The sequence below is a fragment of the Pseudopodoces humilis genome, chromosome 7 (genome assembly GCF_049639895.1).
Source record: "Pseudopodoces humilis isolate 2021_Gansu_Grassland_sample_001 chromosome 7, ASM4963989v1, whole genome shotgun sequence".
In the NCBI taxonomy this organism is placed as follows: Eukaryota; Metazoa; Chordata; class Aves; order Passeriformes; family Paridae; genus Pseudopodoces; species Pseudopodoces humilis.
The window spans coordinates 22239053-22257361 of NC_142206.1; the positions used below are offsets into that span (position 1 = coordinate 22239053).

The window sequence follows — 18309 nt, forward strand, 5'->3', positions numbered from 1 at the left end:
AGGGACATCTTTCCTGTTGGTAGAAATTTGTTCCTGAATGCTATGGGCACTCCTGCTGAGTTCTCAAAATTGGTGTGCACAAAAGTGAGATTTGAGAGTTCTTGAGCTGGTGGTGTTCCCATGGCACCTAAAGATTTTTCACTAGAGGCCAGGGCAACTTGAACATTTCTTGTGCTGCTGTTCAGCTGTTTCTGCTGTTGCACTCAGGTGCAAAGGGCAGCATGTTTAGAATGGTAAATATGCAGTTAGGTTCCATTCTTTAACTTAAAGATAGGTGGAGGAACCTTTCCCCTAGTTACATGGATTTGAAAACAGTATTTCTAAAAATGTCATCCAAAAGAATTACTTTCCAGTTATAAAGCTTGCTTTCTTCCTTCCCAGGACTGATGTGATATTCTCAGCCAAAAACTTTTTTAAAAATTATTTAAACTCAGAGTACACTAAAGTAAAATATGCTGTTTATATGTTCACAGAGGATTCAAGGGCAGGGGACTGGCCTGAGAGTTTTGTTTTTGCGGTTGGCACCACATTCTCTCCATCTGAGGGTCTGCAGCAGCTGCTGAGAGCTGTGTTGCTTGCAGAACACTTCTGTGTCATTATTTTTGTGTGGAAGATACAAACTGTGGGTTTACTTTTTTCCTTTTCTTTGAAATACAGAATGGTTTGGGTTGGAAGGGTCCTTGAAGATTTCAGCAGAGTTATGTGTCTCTTCTGAAAAATGCTCAAAAACTGCATTCTTCAAAATTGTTCGTCTCTGGCTTTCAAACAGGTGGAAACTACTAGTAACCCCAGGTAAGATTCCCTTTTCCAGAACAGCCATCGCCTTTTCCAAAATATAATGGCCCTCAGATTTGATGAGAAGGAGCAGATGAATGGAAGATGCCTTGGTAAGGATGGACAGTAGCCTGCCTTCCTCAGGGAATGTGCAGGATGGAGCCGTTCTGAAAAAAATCCCCAGCTGGGTCCATATGTAACCATTCATTTATGTAACAGCTACATAAGCAATAACATTATTAATTAACCACACTGGTGTCAGGCATCACTCTGTCCCCATGCTACATGTAATCGTTTCATCACAGAATACTTGAGTATTCAAGCACAAACTCTTGGTGAGGCTGGAGTATATCTGATTCAATACTGCACTTTTGGGCCACACTGGGTTGATCGGAGCACGCACCATTTGAAATCAATAGCAAAGTTCTGTCACTTCCCTGCTCTGGGTTTTTTTGGGTTTTTTGTTTGTTTGTTTGTTTGTTTGTGTTTTGCTGGGTTTTGTTTTGTGGGGGGTTTTTTTTGTGAAAAGGAGCACTTTAGGATATTCAGTTTTGATTAGCTTTAAAGCCATGGATAATTTTACTTTGTCTGTATCACATGAATTCTCCCTGTGTCTTTTCTATTTCTCATAACTTACAGGGTTAGAATTGCTACACATAGTAATTTATAGCTACAATAGTAATGGAGAAGGAGACAGGGTGCCAGGAAGGGGTTAAGAAGTCAGAATTTTCATACTGTAGTATTGGCAAAATGCAGAGGACTGTTCTCCTGGGGTTTGGGATAAAAGATGTGTGTATGATGGGTGCTGTGAATCCATAACGCCTCCTCCTCAAGTGCTGCTACTATTGCCTTGGCTCAAAAGCATTTAACACCCACTTTGCCTATTCTGGTCATAAACCTTTTCGGAGTGTATAGGAAATCTGCCTCACTATGGTTTGTTTTCAAAGTGCTTCTTTTCCATCCTTGAGGTTTCCATAGCAACCTGAATAATCTGTTTGAATTGGAGCATCCTAGCCTGTCCTGTCTCCACCTAGGTCCTGCTGAGATCCTGTAGGTATCATCTCCTCTTGACACACTTGGGAGTGACTGGTGATGGTTGGCCACAGGAGCGCTGGCCCTTCCCAAAGAGTCGCCCACTCATCAAGGTGACAGATGTGTGCTTTCTCCCCTGTTGTCCTATTTGATTTACCTCCTCCTAGGTAGTGCTCAGTATAGTTTGGTGGAGTTGTTGCCAGTTCCCTTGAAGCTGGCAGGTCGTTGGTGGCTCACCTTGGGAAAGCATCTCTTGAGGGAGCTGGGAGGCCTTGTTTTAAGTAAAGAAAGTAGGGACTGTATTGAAGAATTTTAATCAGAATGAGGAGCAGGGAGGTTTGTTCCATGACCCCCATTGTTTGTTTGATTCAGGTTTCCCAGCAGAAACAAATACTTTGTTCTGTTCACACAGGGGATTTTGCTGGCTGAGCAAGACTTTGAGCAAAGTCTTCACATCCTGGGGTCATCCTGACAGATGGTGCTCAGCTGAAAGTTGTTTCCATCTAAACTTTAGATCAATCAATGGAATCAATTAGTTGATTCCATCTAAACTGTGTGCAGCTGCTTTGCTGGTAACAGAGAGCATTACTTGTTCTGTTGCTCTGCCCCCATTGTGGAGGCATCACATAGATCCGTGCTGAAGAGAGGGTTGACATTACAGCTGATCTCTGAAATGCCAGTGCCAGCTCTCTGCCCCTGGGCATGTGTTTCCAGCAACACCCTTGTGCCAAGGCAGGCTGCCATGCAGCTGGAAGAACACATGGACTAGAAAGAGCCTCAGGTGTTGGATGGGATGGGATTTGTAGCTGTGACTTATCATGGACTTATCATTGGATCCTCATCATCATTAGGGAGGGCTGTGGGAAGCCTTCTCACCCTGAAGAGTTTCTGATGCAGAGAGCAGAAGATAAAGCAGGAGCGAGCAGAGACATGAGTTGACAGAAGTGTACTGGCCTAGATAGACAACCCACACTCCCCAGCTGATTTGTCAGGGTGCAGAATCTACATGGTCCTCAGTTTCCTTTCCCCATCTCCTGCTTTTTGGGGGCAGATCTGTGCCAAGAAGACTATCCAAGTGACATGGCATGCCTTTAGCTTGAGATACCTGCAGGACCTTGGAAAGGAGGGGCCACAAGGTGCAGGCTCCCTGATTTTTTGGGAGAAGCAAGGGTAGTTAGTAGAAGAGGGATTAAAAATTGCCTGGTGGTGTTTTCTGTTGGGAAGCAGTGGGAGGGTAAGGGAGGGTAAGTGGTGGTCACATCGGTGAGACAGTGTCTGACAAACTAAATAATGCAAATTTTGCAAATACCTGCACTTTTGGAGCACTGATGGAGCCATGACAGTTGATGCCAGAGAAGAGATTGTTACCCTGGAATAAGCTGACCAGCAAGTCTGGAGAAGTCCTCCCAGGCCTCAGGGCAAGGAGAGCGATTGAGTGAGGCAGGGCAGGGTAGACGCAGGGCACAGCATCTTGGTGCTGCAGTAGCCAGAGGTAGAAAAAAATGTTCTGAGCCTTGGCTGCTTCTCTGTAACATCCCTGTATTTTGCACTGATCATTTTTTCCTGGTGACCTTGCCAGTTATCTCCTGTCTTTACTTCCTTGCAGAGATTAAAGTTGCTCTATTTTACCTTAGAAAAGATCATTCTTCAGCTTTGGGCGCTATGGGCTTTCATCTGACAGGAATGGGGTTATGCTTTTTGTCTTTCTGCTTGTCTGCATTAGCACCACTCTGGCTCCTCTTTGCAAGGCAGGGCTTCAGTTGTTGAACTGACATCACTCAGCAATTTACTACTTTGGTTTGTTTGGTTTTTGTCTAAAGTTCCCAGAAACATTTACAGATTGATTAAAAATGTCTCAAGGATTAGATTACTTAAAGCCTGATAGTTCAATTATCAAGAAACTTCTGTTTTAATCTCTAGACCACAATTAATTTCTTTCTTGATTGCTTACAAATAGACTTATAAAGAGAAGAAAAAGTGAAATTTATTCTGCTGAAATAAGTGGATACTTTACAGTGCTTTTAGCTGCAGAAGAAAATGGAAGATAAAATCCATCAGAAGTGTTAAGATCTGATTTGTGGCACCAACCTAAGATTTTTAATCTTGACTCATATAGAAAAGATTTTCCTTTTGTCCGACCTCCAAAACAGCCAGAACCTTTATATCCATGCTCTCCGCTGGTCAGGCCTTCCTTGTTACATTTGAGATGTGTGGTCAGTTTTGTCCAAATCTGAGAGAGGATGGGAGGTCCCAGAAATAATTCAATTCAGCTCTTGCAAATCCCAGCAGTTGGGTACAGAAGAGAAACCAACACAAGCGCTCTGTGCTCTGACAGCTCTGGGTTACTCTGGGCCTCCCTGGCAAGGAGCAGGAGAATCCTCCTGTCCTCACTGCCTTGCCAGTAGCATTTCTGCTCCCCAGGAGGCAGAACAGAATGCATGGCCATCAGCACTGTCCCAGCCACCAGCTCAATGTGGAGCATGTGGAGGGCTGGAAATTCCCAGGATTCATTAAAGTTCTTCCCTGCATGCAGGGAAGTCTTTCTTCTTCCTAGACATTTTTAATTATTTTGTGAGGCAAAATGTTTCCTCCAGATTTTGAACCTGAGACAGGATGTCCTGAACTAGAAATCCTAATTTCTGTCCTGCTTACTTGATAGGGTCACAGTAACAGCTGGGCATGGTAATGCCTTGACAGTTAAAGCCATGGGATGTTAGAGGTTTTATTTCATGTGGCAGCAACTTGGACCAGGAGGAATATTCAAAGCAGTCAGTTTATTAGTTTAAAGTATATTTTCATTCTATAAGAGCCGAGATTTCTGCAATCACTGGTCTTCGGTTATTGGAACCACACTTTTTTCTTGTACCCTCATATCACTGTGTCCCAATGCTTCAGTAACAGTGCTGGGAAAAGCTTCCATCCCTTCTGATGCCTGTGAGGCCAAACAAGGGAAATTTAATGTAGCAGTTTTTTGTCAGGAAACACTTTGCAGCTCTCTTTCAAAACAAAGAGTTTTATTACTACATTTATTATTAGTGGTGTGATGACAGCCAAATGCTGTTAACTTGTGAAGTGCAACTGAAATACTGACTTTTCACTTCAGCTGTCACTTTACAATTTAAACAATTCTATGTAGAGAATAAAATAATACATTTCTGTGAGAAGCATTCATACATTCAAACATTTTAGTCTGTACTTTCTCCTAATGGCATGGGGCAGAAGGTTTATGGGATTTATTGCAGCTTATAAAAAGGCAGGCAGGACTGAAACGGAGATATTTGAGGGAAAAGGAGCTTTGAGCACACATATTTTGTATTAACTGTGTGGGATCGTGATCTTCCCACAAGTACTGACAAGTGTTTGTCATGTCTGCCAGCTGTGCTGTGGGTGCGTCCTCGTCTGTTCCCAGGTCTGCTCACAGCTAATGAGAGGCACCTTTGGGGATGGTGAACCCCACGGTGTCCCTGTGCCAGAAAACCTTGCTGAGCTCTTGGGCCTGGGCTCACGTGGGGCCTGTAAAACTGCTGTGTCTGGGACTGAGGAGGAGGGAATAGGAGGAAAGAGAAGATGAGCTGAGGAGGATCCTACCATGAAGCTCTCTGTAAAAAAGAAAGTTGGGAATCAAGAACTTGGCTGAATTTCCCAGTCATTACTTTAGGGAGACTTGGAAAGAAATTTTTTCAGCTAAAATGGCCAAGTTACATATAAAAATGAGACATATGCAAATGTGACAAATCTTTTCTCTTAAAATGCTCTTTTATCTAAAAATTGCCTTAAAACCTCAGTAAATGTCACAGGGCACCATTTCTGTGGCAGGTTGCCTGGTGAGATGTAAAAATCCTTCCATGCTCCTATAATCTGTGCACTGGACATTCACAGTTTGAAACATCCCTCAGAGAACTTGCCCATCATAGCAACTCCCTGCTATGTTGGGAAGAGCTTTCTCATGGAAGCAGCTTTAGTAGAAATAAGTTTTCATAAGCTGCCTGCAAAGATCCCAGTGGCAGCCTGAGCTTCCTGCTACCACTCACAGGTGCCTTGCTGCATGTAGCTGCCCTCTAGTATATAGGAAGTGCTGTTAGGGAATTTTCCTCGTGCTTTACTACCTGAGGCTTCTCTCTCATCTCATGCTGTGGGGAACAAAAATCGTGGTGCTCGGGGTGTGGAGGAGACCCCCCAGGCTGTGGGAGGCTGGAAGCAGAGTGTGCTGCAGAACAAGCCAAATCTTCTCTTCCCTCTGGAGATTTTCAGTCCTGCAACTAAGGCTCTGCCAACACCTGCCTGCTGCAAAGGGGAGATGTGCTTATTCCTCACCTGTGCTGTTGGCTGCAGGGCTCTCCACAGCTGCCTCAAATGATGCCAGGCAAGATGCCCCTTGGCATGGGCCAGGGGAACTGAAGGATTTAGAAAAATACTTCAAGGTACACGTCAAGCATTTAAAATGCTGTCTGCATGTTGGCCTGCTGGCTGCCTGTGAGTGCGAGGGTGTGTGATCCTTACTGTAGGATTACCCTCAGGCTGTCAGCTGCTGGGCTGGCTTGGCTTTAATTTAATTATTTCAAAGGGAGATAATGTTTAAAGGCTACTGAAGTTGAAACAGTGGAAAGGAAGGTAAAGGATATCCAACCAAATACATAAGAAAAGGGATATGACAGCCCTGAGTGCGTAGCTCTTGTGATTGGCTAGCCACTCCCTGGTGTAAATTAATTCCCTGGTGTAAATGCATTCACATGTGCTGGAGAGAGGCCTGGCTGCCTAGGTAAGATGCATTCTGTGTGCTGCAGTTTTGTTATGACAGCTAGAAAGAAACATTGGTTTGTTTTTCTCCATGCAGAAGCCTAACAGTGGATTTCAGCTAGGTCTTGTTGGGTAACTTGGGTTCCCCTATCAGAAAGGTACACTTTCAAATTTAAATCAGATGTGCGTGCAAAGAAAGAGACAGAGAGATTTCTGCTTTCTGAGGTAGTTTGTATTTGCTGCCTGTTTATTGGTGTGCCATCTCCAGTTTGTAAGCAATATCTGTTAGGTTGCAGTTGGCTGAATATTTTTATTTGCTATTTTAAAAGTGGTTGTTCCAAGATACTAATTCTAGTGGAGAGAGAACTTCCTCTTTCTGGATAGAAATGAGTACCCAGAGCAGGATGCTGAGTGGAGATGTACACAGAGATGCACTGTGTGGTGGCTGGAAATGCCACCTGCCAGGACAGCAAGAGGTAGCTTTTACTCTTGATTATGTTTTGGGAGGATATTTGAAACTGACATGCTGGGTATGGATTAAGGTTGCTGGGATTGTTCCTGGGAAGCAGTTTATTCTGCTGGCTCTCAAGGGACCCCATCAACTCTGACAGACAGCAAAGTCACTGCTCTGTTTTGGGACATGAACTGTGGTGTTCGCTGTGACTGCCCAGCTACAGGTGGTTTCTGTAAAAGCCCTGGTCCTTCAAAAGTTTATTTTCCTACAGGAAGAGGTGGGTATCTCTCTACATCCTCTTAATCTTTCCTTTCCCTTCAATGACATGAGATCTGATAGCCAGCAAAAGGCTGTGTGTGTGTTTCCAATAATCACATTTTTAAATTAATAACCAGATAACAAGGTAATTTCCATGCTGTTTCAGCAGCGATAATCGTGTCTCCTCCTATAATTTAACTACACAAGGCCCCAAATATGAATATAAAAGGTTCCATACTGCCCTGTGCAGTGTGCTGGCATACAATGTGGCTTCATGAAAGGAAATGAAATCTTGAAATCAGGGAACAAAATGAGCAGAACACAAAGGAGATGAATTATGATGAAATGGAATGCAAATGAAAAAAATACTAGAAAATTCTGAAACAAAGTGAAAATATTTAAATGGAATGGGATGACATGAGGTACAGTGAAAGGTTTCAAAACTGGCTGAGATGACACATACTGAAATCTGAAAATCAAGGAACAAAGTGAACCACGGAGACAGAAAAAGAATTATGATGAAATTTGCTCAGATGAGCAGCAGATGGGTGGTAGCAAGGAGCAGGGTGTGGAGGGAGCAATGTTGGGGTATAGCTATGGTCCACTTGGCAGGACTTTTACAGTTGCAGTGGCTCTGGAGCTCTGGGCTTTGTGTTTTTCTCAACCCTAACCCTGAGCAGAGCAGTAAAATCAGCCTTTTCCAAAGCTGAGGTGCCCAGCCCATGGGTGATGCCAAGGAGAAGAGTGTGGAGGGAGCAGTGGGGGTGCAGTGCACTGGGGGCTTTTTGCAGTGAAATGGATTGGAACATGCTGAAATGATACTCATTGAACTCGCTTGATTCCTTTTCCTTTAATGAAAGGAAATGAAATCTCCAAACCAGAGAAGGAAGGTAACCAAACACACAGAAGAGGAGGTAGAATGAAATGAAAAACAATTGAAAGAAAACCCTAAAATTCTGAAACAAATTCTTAAATTCCTTTTAAGGGGAATGGGATGACGTGAGTTGCACTGAAAAGTTCCAAAACTTTTCTAAATGATACTCATTGAATTCTCCATATCAGAGAGAAAGTGAGCTGAACACACAGGAGAGGAATTACAATAAAATGAAATGCAATCAAAAAAAAAAAAAATTGTCTGAAATTAAATGAAAACAACAATTAAATTGAATGGGTTGACATGAAGTGCAGTGAAATGGACCGAAACTTGCTGAAATGTTACTCACTAAAATCACAAGATTTCATTTCCTTTCATTAAATAATGCTGGGAGCAAGTGAAATGGAGGCCATCATTTAAACTACTTGAGTAAATATTTTTTTTATGTTAGTGCCTTGGAGATCTTACTCTGGGGATTATGTCACAGGATAAATTTTCTCAAATAATATCTTCAAGACCTCTCAGTTATTTCCATGGTGATCTTGCTCCAGCTCAGCACTGACATTTCCCAAAGCATTTTATAATCATATTTTTGAGGGTATTAAATCTACCTGAGTTTGCCTTCATACAGAACTTTTTGTAGGAAACCAGACAGGCAGTTTGTACTGGGACGTGTTTTGAAGTTCAGATATGAAGTCAACCAACCTTTTTTGACAGAAGCTTGGATACTTTTGGGCTAGAGCAAATTCAATTTACCTTGTTTTGAATAAATGTGTGATGTTTTTCTGCACTTCCAGAAAAAGGCTTCTATCTCATCTTGTTTCTGCATGAGAGACAAGCTCATCCCCAGAAGTCCTCCGAGTTGGTCATCAGGCTTGTCTTCTTAGAGGGTTGTACTGAGGAAGCAGATTTCGGCCTTTGCTGTGCTGCAGAATCAAGTAGTCAGGAATTTAAGTGCTTGTAAATGGAGCTTTTGGAGAGAAAGATTGTAGCACTGCAGTAGGGATGTATGGGCTAAATTTAGCCACTAAAATCAACAGTAAAAAGTACAGCCTTCTGCAAGCTGGAATGATTCAATTTGACCAAACATAAAATTGTTCCCTTATTAAGTTAATAGTATCTCCCAACACAAAGGCTCCTAACTGACCCTGGCCCTAAAACTGCCTTGGGGAGCCAAGAAGCCAAGAGATTGCAGCCAGGTGTTTCATAAAGCCAAGGCTCTTAACGTTGCTTTTGCACTGGCAAGGAGCAAAACAGCCAGCCCTCTGGAAACACACTAGCAGGTGTCCCTGGTCCCCTCTCTCCTAAAACTGTGTTCTTGTTCCATTTTATCCCCTTTGAGACAGGGTTGTAATTAAAATAGTTCGTTTCAAGTGCAGGTCCTGAAACATTGCCCCTGCTAAGGCAATTTGAAAGGAGAAGGGACCAGTCCTAAGACTTACCCAAAGACAAGGTTGAGAGTTTCTGATGGTGAACTCAAAAACAAGGCCATTTCTGTGTGCTGGATTATGGCACAGGATGTGTTTTGTGTATGTAAGCTACTGGGTTTTTTTTTCAGAGCATTTGTCCTCCTCTGCACTAAGAATGTGTTTTATGACGAAACATAATAAAGTTGGACTGGCTGTAGGTGCCCCACCTTGGGCTGCTGGGCTAAGTGTAGATTCCACTGGGGGCTAATTGAGAGTGTGCTGGCAGTGGCCTGGGTGCCTCCCCGCTGCAGTGCTGTGCTGCATGTACACACTGAGCGTGGGGGTACCGAGTGACTGACTGCCTGGCAAACCTCAGGGCCCTGAGTGCACTGTCCTTGTCCCCTTAGCATCGCAGAGCAGAATTCCTGACACTGCTGCTAAGCCTCCGCTTCCTTCCCGGTTCCTAACCAAGCTTCAAAAATATCATCGAGTGGGTGAAGCTGTACTGGAGAGTGTCTTTATGGGAATCATCTAACATTAGCCCTGAAGAGGGGACAGACTAACCATTTCAGGCTCTTCCTCCCTCATGCTTTTCTACTCCTCCTCCCTCTAGCTCCTTTCCTATTCCTATCATAAGTTTTTCTTATGCTGTCGGGTTTTTCCATCACTGAGAGTGCTTGGCACGCACAGCTTTAAAGCGTGGTTCCAACCATCACTGATTTGCAAGCTTTTGTTTCAGCTCAGTAATACTTGTATGCCATTTTCTGTCTGAGCATCTGATTCTGCATCATATCAGAGAAGCACCACAGAGCCCACCGGGGAATGGAAAATTTTAGGATCCCTTCTAAAAGGAAAAAAATTGAGTCACACTGAAGGAAGTATTTAAGCTTCATTAGAGGTGGCAGACTTGGGAACAAGAGCCCAGAGTCCTGCTTAACCTTCTGTTTGCTGATGGTTCTTGCCTGGGTCCGTTCCGTGTGATCCCTGCAGTTTAGATCTCAGGCACTGTAACATGAGGTTATTCAGATTTGGATTTGCCTTGGAGCTTCCTTTAACCATGGGTTTGTTACTCTGACGGGTGGCCATCAGCTGAAAGCTGATGTGACGGGTCTGTCGGTACTCTTTCATAGCCATAGAAATCAGGGTATTGATAGAAAAAGCAGCGCGGTGAGACGCAGAAAGCTGAAGTACCGCTGTGGCAGTCCGGGATCCGTCGGGTGCCGCGGGGCAGGAGAGGGATGCCCTGGAGCTTAAGGGGAGAGGAGGCGAGAGGGGGCGATGGGGCCCGAGCGCGATGGCTCCCCCGCCCCGGGCTCTACCCGAGTCCCGCTGCGAGGGGACGCGGCGGGCGGGGGCGGCGGTGCGGGGGGACACGTCATGCGGAAAGGAGAGCCCGGCCGGCCGCGAGTGGGCTCCGCTGCGGCCCGAGCGCGCTGCCGTCTGAGCAAGCTCCCGCGGGGCTCCGCCGGCTATATAACGGGGCCGGGGTGCCGGCGGCAGCGGCTCTGCTGAGGCAGCGGAGGAGCACTGCTCCCCGCCGCGCACCGCACCCCGCCGAACTGCGCCTCTCCGCGCCTCTCTGCACCGCGCTCCGCTCCCCGCCGAACTGCGCTTCTCCTCTCCGCACGGTACCGCAGCGCGCCTCTCCGCTCCGCTCCCCGCCGAACTGCGCCTCTCCGCTCCGCTCCCCGCCGAACTGCGCCTCTCCGCTCCGCTCCGCGCTCCGCTCCGCTCCGAGCGTCTCTCCGGACAGCGGCGCTCCGCGCTGCCCCTCGCCGTGCCGCACCGCCCCGCGGGGCCCGTCCCTCCGCCGCCGCCGCCCGCCGGAGCAGCGGCGCCCGGCACGGCCGAGGCAGCGAGCCCCGCTCCGCCGGCCCCGGCCCCCGCGGCGGGCGCTCCCGCGGGCGGCAGGATGGCCGCGAAGCCGGCCGAGCTGATGGGCATCTGCTCCAGCTACCAGGCGGTGATGCCGCACTTCGTCTGCGTGGCCGAGGAGTTCCCGCCGCCCGCCCGCCCCGCCAAGACCCCCAAGGGCAAGCTGCGGCGGCCGCGGCAGTCGCGCTTCAAGACGCAGCCGGTGACTTTCGACGAGATCCAGGAGGTGGAGGAGGAGGGGGTGTCCCCCATGGAGGAAGAGAAAGCCAAGAAATCTTTTCTGCAGTCGCTGGAGTGCCTGCGGCGGAGCACCCAGAACCTCTGTCTGCAGCGGGACCGCCTGGGCAGCTGCCGCCTCCGCAACAGCCTCGACTCCAGCGACTCGGACTCGGCCCTCTGAGGGCGGCGGGGCTCGGCGGGACCCGGCCCGGCACGGACTGAGCTGCGGGGAGCCGCGCCGCCGCCGGCACAGGAGAGCCCGGACGGGCAGCCGGGTCGGGATGTTTTCTAAGAAAGCGCTTGTACCTTCGTTTCTATTTGATTGTATGAAACTCACCATTTAAAAGACCAAAAAAAAAAAAAAAAAAAATCTTTTCTATTCGTTAGAAGAAATGAGCTGTTTTAGATGCATTGAGCTGCTGGACTTTATATTTATTTTTGCATTTAAAATGTTGACTGCATTAATTTAATATGTTTCTACCTGAATGTCTGTTATTATTTCCATAAAAAAGTAATAAATCTGATATATTTGCACAGTACTTACTGGGCTGTCCTTATTTCAGGGATCTAGCTGTCCTTGTTCAGCTTTGAGGGGTAAAGGGGTTTAAAAGCCGTCAGTAGCAAGTGCAGAGCCAACAATGTTTTCCTCAGGGATGCTGCTCAGAGAGGTTTTGTAGGCTGTAGTGTCAAGTATAAACTAATGAGGCAAAAGTCGAGTTAGACTGATTTTAAACTGCTTTATTTACTTCTTTGAGATCTCTGTGTTAACCTGAATTGAGGTTTAAAGAGCATTTCTAACTGGTGTCCAAGAACCTTATTGCAACTGGACAAGCCTCTTGCATTCATAAAAATGCATATGTAGATTCTATCTTCATTCAAGTTGGTTGTGTCTCTTCTTCCCTTCCCCTTCTGCCCCATAAATTATTTAGTGCTGCAGACAGTTTTGGTAATTGGTTAGAATGCAATTTTATTTACTACAGCAATTGATGCTATGTGGACATGCTTTTCTTGGAGTTTAAAATAAGGGGATTTTGATAATGGTAAATTTGTAGGAGTGAGGCTTCTGTTGGGCTGCTGCACGTGTGTGTTTGCAGGTGCATGTAAGATTTTCTGTGTTTGTGGGGTATATGCTGAAGTGCAGCTGAAGCTCTCTGCAGAATGGAAACCAAATTCCTGGACTGAGAATATTGCACCAGTATTTTCTCCATTTTCAAACATTTATGTGCTAATATAGTGTAATCCTGTGGTAGCACCTTCCTTCAAGGCAAGCCTCTGGCAATTAAAACTTTCCAATCAGTAGGTATTAGCTGATACTGAGCTGTAGCTAATATTTCTCTGGGATGATTTTCAGGGGACTTAGGGCATTTCTAACATCGTGGTTTGAGGTGCAATCATACTGGTCAGTATGGAGAGGTAAGGGCTGGGGCAGAGGAAGAAGACAGACATGGTGCTGGTGAACAGGGTGTTGAGATAGGATTGAGAACCACAGACTTCTACCCTCTGGGCACAAGTACAGCAGAAGACCTATGCAACTGGCTCCTGGCTACAGCAAAACTGAAGCTTGTCTCTTTCTAGCTTAAAGCTGAGGAAAATCCGGGGGACATGGGGTGTGACTTGTTTTTGGACAGGTCCTTCACAGCTCCCTTGCAGCACCAGCACCTCCAGCTGGCCTCCGGCACCAGGGGAGGGTTGTGCAAGCAATTCAGCAGGTAAGGAAACAGGTCTGGACCCTGACCCAACCTCCTCATACAAAAAAGCATTTAAATGACCCCCACATGTCTCCTTGCATGCAGCCTGTGAAACAGCTTTTCTCCCTTTGCAGTTACACCCTCATGGCTGCTTTCTCTGCATGATACACACATACATGACATCTATGCACAAAGCAAAGCAACTTGACTTCCAGAAAAACAGGCAGGCAAACTGGAATCTGTAAGGCATAATCAGTTACCAGCAGCTGGGCTAATTTTCCTCAATAAATTCTTTACAGTGCTTCAATTCTGGGAGTTCTGAGTTTGGGAAAGGGTTTGCAGATGTTGCATCTTTCCCAAATATCATGTGGGAACTTTGTAGCCATGTGCCTCTATGTTGCATAATGCACACAGCTAATAAGCTCCATAATATTTCCAGAGATTATATAGCATCCTTCCCATGCTGCAGGTTTTAGGCTACTTTTCAGTTTCCGTTTGCTTTCAGGTCTGGTACAAATCCCTGTGATACACAAAGTGTGGGCTAGCTTCAAGAGGCTGTGAGCACATGATCCTTGTCCCCACTCCTAAGTTTTCTTTAGCATCTGGGGTTGCTAGCAGGCCCTTTACCATGGCTATTGCCACCCCTCCTTCAGCGTGCAGCTGTGCTGCTGCCACCATGCAGGAGGCACAGGAGGCACAAGAGGCTGTGCTGCACCAGCCAGCAGAGGAGCATTGGATGCTCGCTCCCTGGAAGGGTGAGAATAGACATGGTCTCTTTTCTGTTCCAAGAGACAAATGTAGATGTTAACACATCTACAAAGAGTATTTGAAAATCTGCTGTAACGTGTTTGAGGAAAATGTCATATTCCAGTGGTTAGGCTGAATAAATGAGTTTCTCTTCAACTGTGCTTTGTTGACATTTTTCTGTTCCATTTCAGAGTGAATAACATGGGAGATACCAATGCTAAAGATAGGCTAGTGTTTATCTTCCAGACAGTTGCAATCAAGGCAAAAGGGTGAAAAGCCAGGGTGATTTAGCTATGTCCTGGAGAAGCCTTCCTGAATGCAGCTGGAAAAATAAACCTCCCTCCCAGTCTTCCTGTGCTGCTAATTTTGAAGGTCTCTAGTGCAGTACTTTTCAGCGTCTTGACTATCATGTCTATCTGTCCTGTAAGGATTGCAGGAAGTCTTGTTAAATTCACTTTAGTGAGGGTAATGACTGTATCAAAGGGGTTTGAGTCTGTCATCTGCTCCCTAGGCTTGGGATGTGGGTTGTACATTTCCTTTCAGCAATTCACAGCTTAAAAGCATCCAACAGATGCCACTTACAGTGATGCTCAGCATGGCAGTGAGTAGGCATGAACATTCCATGTCTGCACAGGAAGGAGCTGGAAGTCAAATTCTCATGGTGCAGCAGGATGTGTCTCAGGGCAGAGGTGAAACTGAGCACCCCAAGAGTGTCTTCAACACTATTTTGCCAAATTACAGGAAATCACACAGGAGAATTTGTCCTTATTGGGACTGCCTGTTATTCTCATATCACTTTATGTGTAAATCATTCTGTCCTCGTGGCAAGAGGTTCATCAAGTCAGTAGAAACTTGAAGTTGAAAGCAATTATTTTATTCTCTTCCTGTTTTGTGTCCAGTCCCCTCCATGCCTGACAGCATTTCTCCCCTGTGTTTGTTTTTAAATGCTGTGTTGTTGTAAAGCTCATCATGGTGGTGTGGTGGATCTGTACCTCCATGCCTTATTTTGGCCTGATCAGTGTAGAGGGGATCTGTGAACAGTGCAGTATCATTGCTCTACCAGAATCAGGGAAAAAAAAACCCTCTCTGTTCATCTTATGAGAAATATTTCTCTGTTCTTTTTGCAAATGTTTTAGCTAAGTTTGCCCAGTAGTTAATGGAGGATTTCTGGGTGCAATTTAGCATCCACCTCAAGAGGCTGAGGACAATCTCTTCTCCTAGCTCTGTATGCACCCGTTCTGGTCTTGCATAACTTCTCTCACCCCTGGGCTTCCATTAATTCACTGGCAACACTTCAGAGTGGAGCTGTTGTCAGGAGCAAGTATGGAGAAGGTGCTTGCAATTTCTGCAGGTTTTTGTGCTGGGATCCTGAAAATGCATTTGCTTTAGGAGCTGGTTAATGATGACCCTTACCAGTGCTGGGGATCTGACGCTGCAGGAGCACAGTGGACAGACTGGAACACTGCTGTTAGTAAGAAGCACCAGACTGCTGTTATTTAACCTCCAAAGTGACAGCAGAGCCACGGGACAAAACACAAACCGAGGCATCCATTTATTTGTCAAGCTGACAGCAAACAAATTGCAGTGTAAGAGAGGCTGATGAGTGAGCTCTAGCAAATCTGGTTGCTGTGGTTTCTCAAATGTCAGCAGTGCCAGCAGTTTTCTTGGCTGCCCTCCATGAGGTTTGGCTCCCTGGCAGCGTGCATGGACCTCAGCCTTCAAGCCCCTGGTCTGAGGCTTTTGAGCCACCACCAGAGAGACCAGCCTGGTTCTCCAGGCTGCACTGAGCCTTGTTTGAACCTCAGCTCCCATAGTGTGGCTCAGCCTGGGCTGTCTTTTGTACACTGGACTTATATTTCTGTGGGGAAAAAGCCCCACTGCAGCAGATAAGCAGATAAGGTGCAGATAACCCGAGATCCCTGAGCAGAGCTCAGACTGTTTGTGCAGTGATGGTGCCCTGGATTTCGAGTTTGGCTTTTCCAAGCCATCTTAAATAGTGTGTGCAAGCTGGGAGCAGTGTTTCAGCAAGGCCGGCTCCTAACTTTAGGGAATTTTTTTAAGCTGTAAAGATGCAAGATGACATGCTGAGCAGAAAATAATTGGGTGTCCAGTAACAACACAGCAAGAGGATCTCATTTCTCCTGAAGCAGGAGGCCAGTACACAGGACAGGGAGGTCAACCCAGAGGACTTCATCAAGTAGTACGTAGTCTCCTTGAGTCACCTGAAGTCAGGTGACTGAATTCGGAAGAATTAATTCATTATGGGAATGAATTAATTCTCAAGCAGCATCTTGCCACATGTATGTGTGTGTGTGTTTGTGTGTGTGTGTGTGTGTCCCTGTTCCTGGTCTGTGTAGTCTGGAGTGAGTGCTGCTAGTAGCAGAGAAGGCCAGCCTTTGACTGTACGACAAAGCACTTCCAGATATTTAATTGGCACTGGAATTACTTAATGGGTAGCAGGGTAGAAGGAAATACTTCCTGCAAAACCAAGAGCTGTGAAATCAGAGATCAGAAATGGTTTCTTGTGCCAGAGTATTAGCTTTAAGGCTATTAAATGTGTAGACTTTGTAATTATGCATTTGTGACTTCTGTGTTAGTAAATGTAATGGTATGTTACAAATAGCTTAGGGATGGATCCTGACTTTGTCTGCACTGGTGTCAGATTGGCTTTGGTTCAGCTGTACTCAGGAATCAATCTGGATTTGCTCCTTGTTGCATTCATACTATTTGCTGATGTTGCTGAGCATGTTTCTGGACTGGTGTGAAATGTCCAAGACACTTCTCCCCTGCTCCATCATGCCCAGGATGATCTGAGGTTTCACACAACCTTACACAACTTTAACCATTCTTGTGTTTTGGGAACAGTGTGAACGATGCATGTGCACTTGGCTGGGACATCTGTTCCCTTCACCCACATGGACTGGGAGCCAACAGCAGCAATGGTGAAAAGCTGGGGAAACTGGATCAAGAGGGGAGGGGGCTTTCCTTTTTCTCCTCTGTCCATCCATAGATGGACAGAGTCAGTCTCATAGTCCATGAAACTGGAGAAGACTTATTTAGAAACTAAGCTGAGGTTCACCTGGATCTGATTTCAAATTAAACAATATTTACCTCAGTAATTTATTACTCTGTCCTAAATAGAGATTCTTTGTTTAGAAATGCTTGCATTGAAGAGGTTGAAGTTATTTATTAGGAACTGGTGAAGTGGAAGTTTTCCTCCTTATCGTGATTTGAAACATTGTAGAAGTGGTTTGTTTTTTTTCCTTCCTTGTGAAGAAAATTACCTTTCTTGGGCAAGAGGGAAGGGGATTGGTGAGAAGGGGGGGAGAGAGAGAGAGCCAGCACATCTTGCTTGTGAAACAGTTCTTGGCTAGTACAAAACCATGTGAAGGATGTTTATGTGCTTGTTACTTTTAATCTTGGATTCTTGCAAGTGAGAGTTTTCCCTTGGAGAAATATTTGGAGGTCCTGACCATGATGGCTAAAGATACATTTCAGGCTCTTTTCACAGCCTCTAATGTCTGAGGGAGTCTGCAATCTGATGACTCAAATGTTTTAGGGGAAATTCAGCAAGGTAACATGTTTTTTTCACTGTTCTGTATGTAAAAGCAAACTGAAGGATAGCAGCACTGGACACATAGGTTATCACACATGCTTTCTGGTAAACATTTGCTTTTAAGAGAAGTTGGATGCATTTCAGCTGTAAGTGGCTGGCATTTATTGTCTGGGAAAGTGAGCTTTGAGGTTCCCTGTGCTTTAGAGGCAGATTGGATAGTTGGGCTTTGAAGGGGCAGAAAGATGCAGTAGCACAAAAACCTGGAAGGATGCAGCTCTGTCATTTGAGGAGAGGAATGAAGACAAAAATACCCAAAATCAGAGCAAAATGGAATGTGCCCCGCCTGCCTAAGACAGTGAAGAAGGGCCTGTTTTTAATCAGCTTCTGTTAGTAGTACTCCACAGTTTATGCACTCTTGGGATCCAGTGAAACGAACTGAAGAATGAAGTTTTGCCTGCTTTTACAAGTTCTGAAGCATATTGACATTTTCATGTGACATTTTTGGTTCTTTTTCCTGAAATAAATGTGGGAGTTATGGAGTTATCTACCAACTCCCTCCTTTCTCAGAAAATTACACTAAAATAACAAATCCACTAGTTTTATGAGTTTAGTTTAGAATTCTGTGACTGTGTTTATGTGTATGTTTACACCCAGATATCATGTCCCAATGTATTTTTACCATACAG

At 45.5% G+C, this 18309-nt stretch overlaps 1 protein-coding gene across 1 annotated transcript; it reads left to right on the forward strand.

Annotated features, from left to right (window-relative positions):
• Positions 1 to 11383: 11383 nt before the first annotated feature.
• On the forward strand, positions 11384 to 12171 carry C7H11orf96 (chromosome 7 C11orf96 homolog). The gene has a single exon (XM_005522407.3). It carries the CDS (start codon positions 11451 to 11453, stop codon positions 11811 to 11813), a length of 363 nt encoding a protein of 120 aa, XP_005522464.1. The 5' UTR covers positions 11384 to 11450; the 3' UTR covers positions 11814 to 12171.
• The last annotated feature ends 6138 nt before the right edge of the window (positions 12172 to 18309 follow it).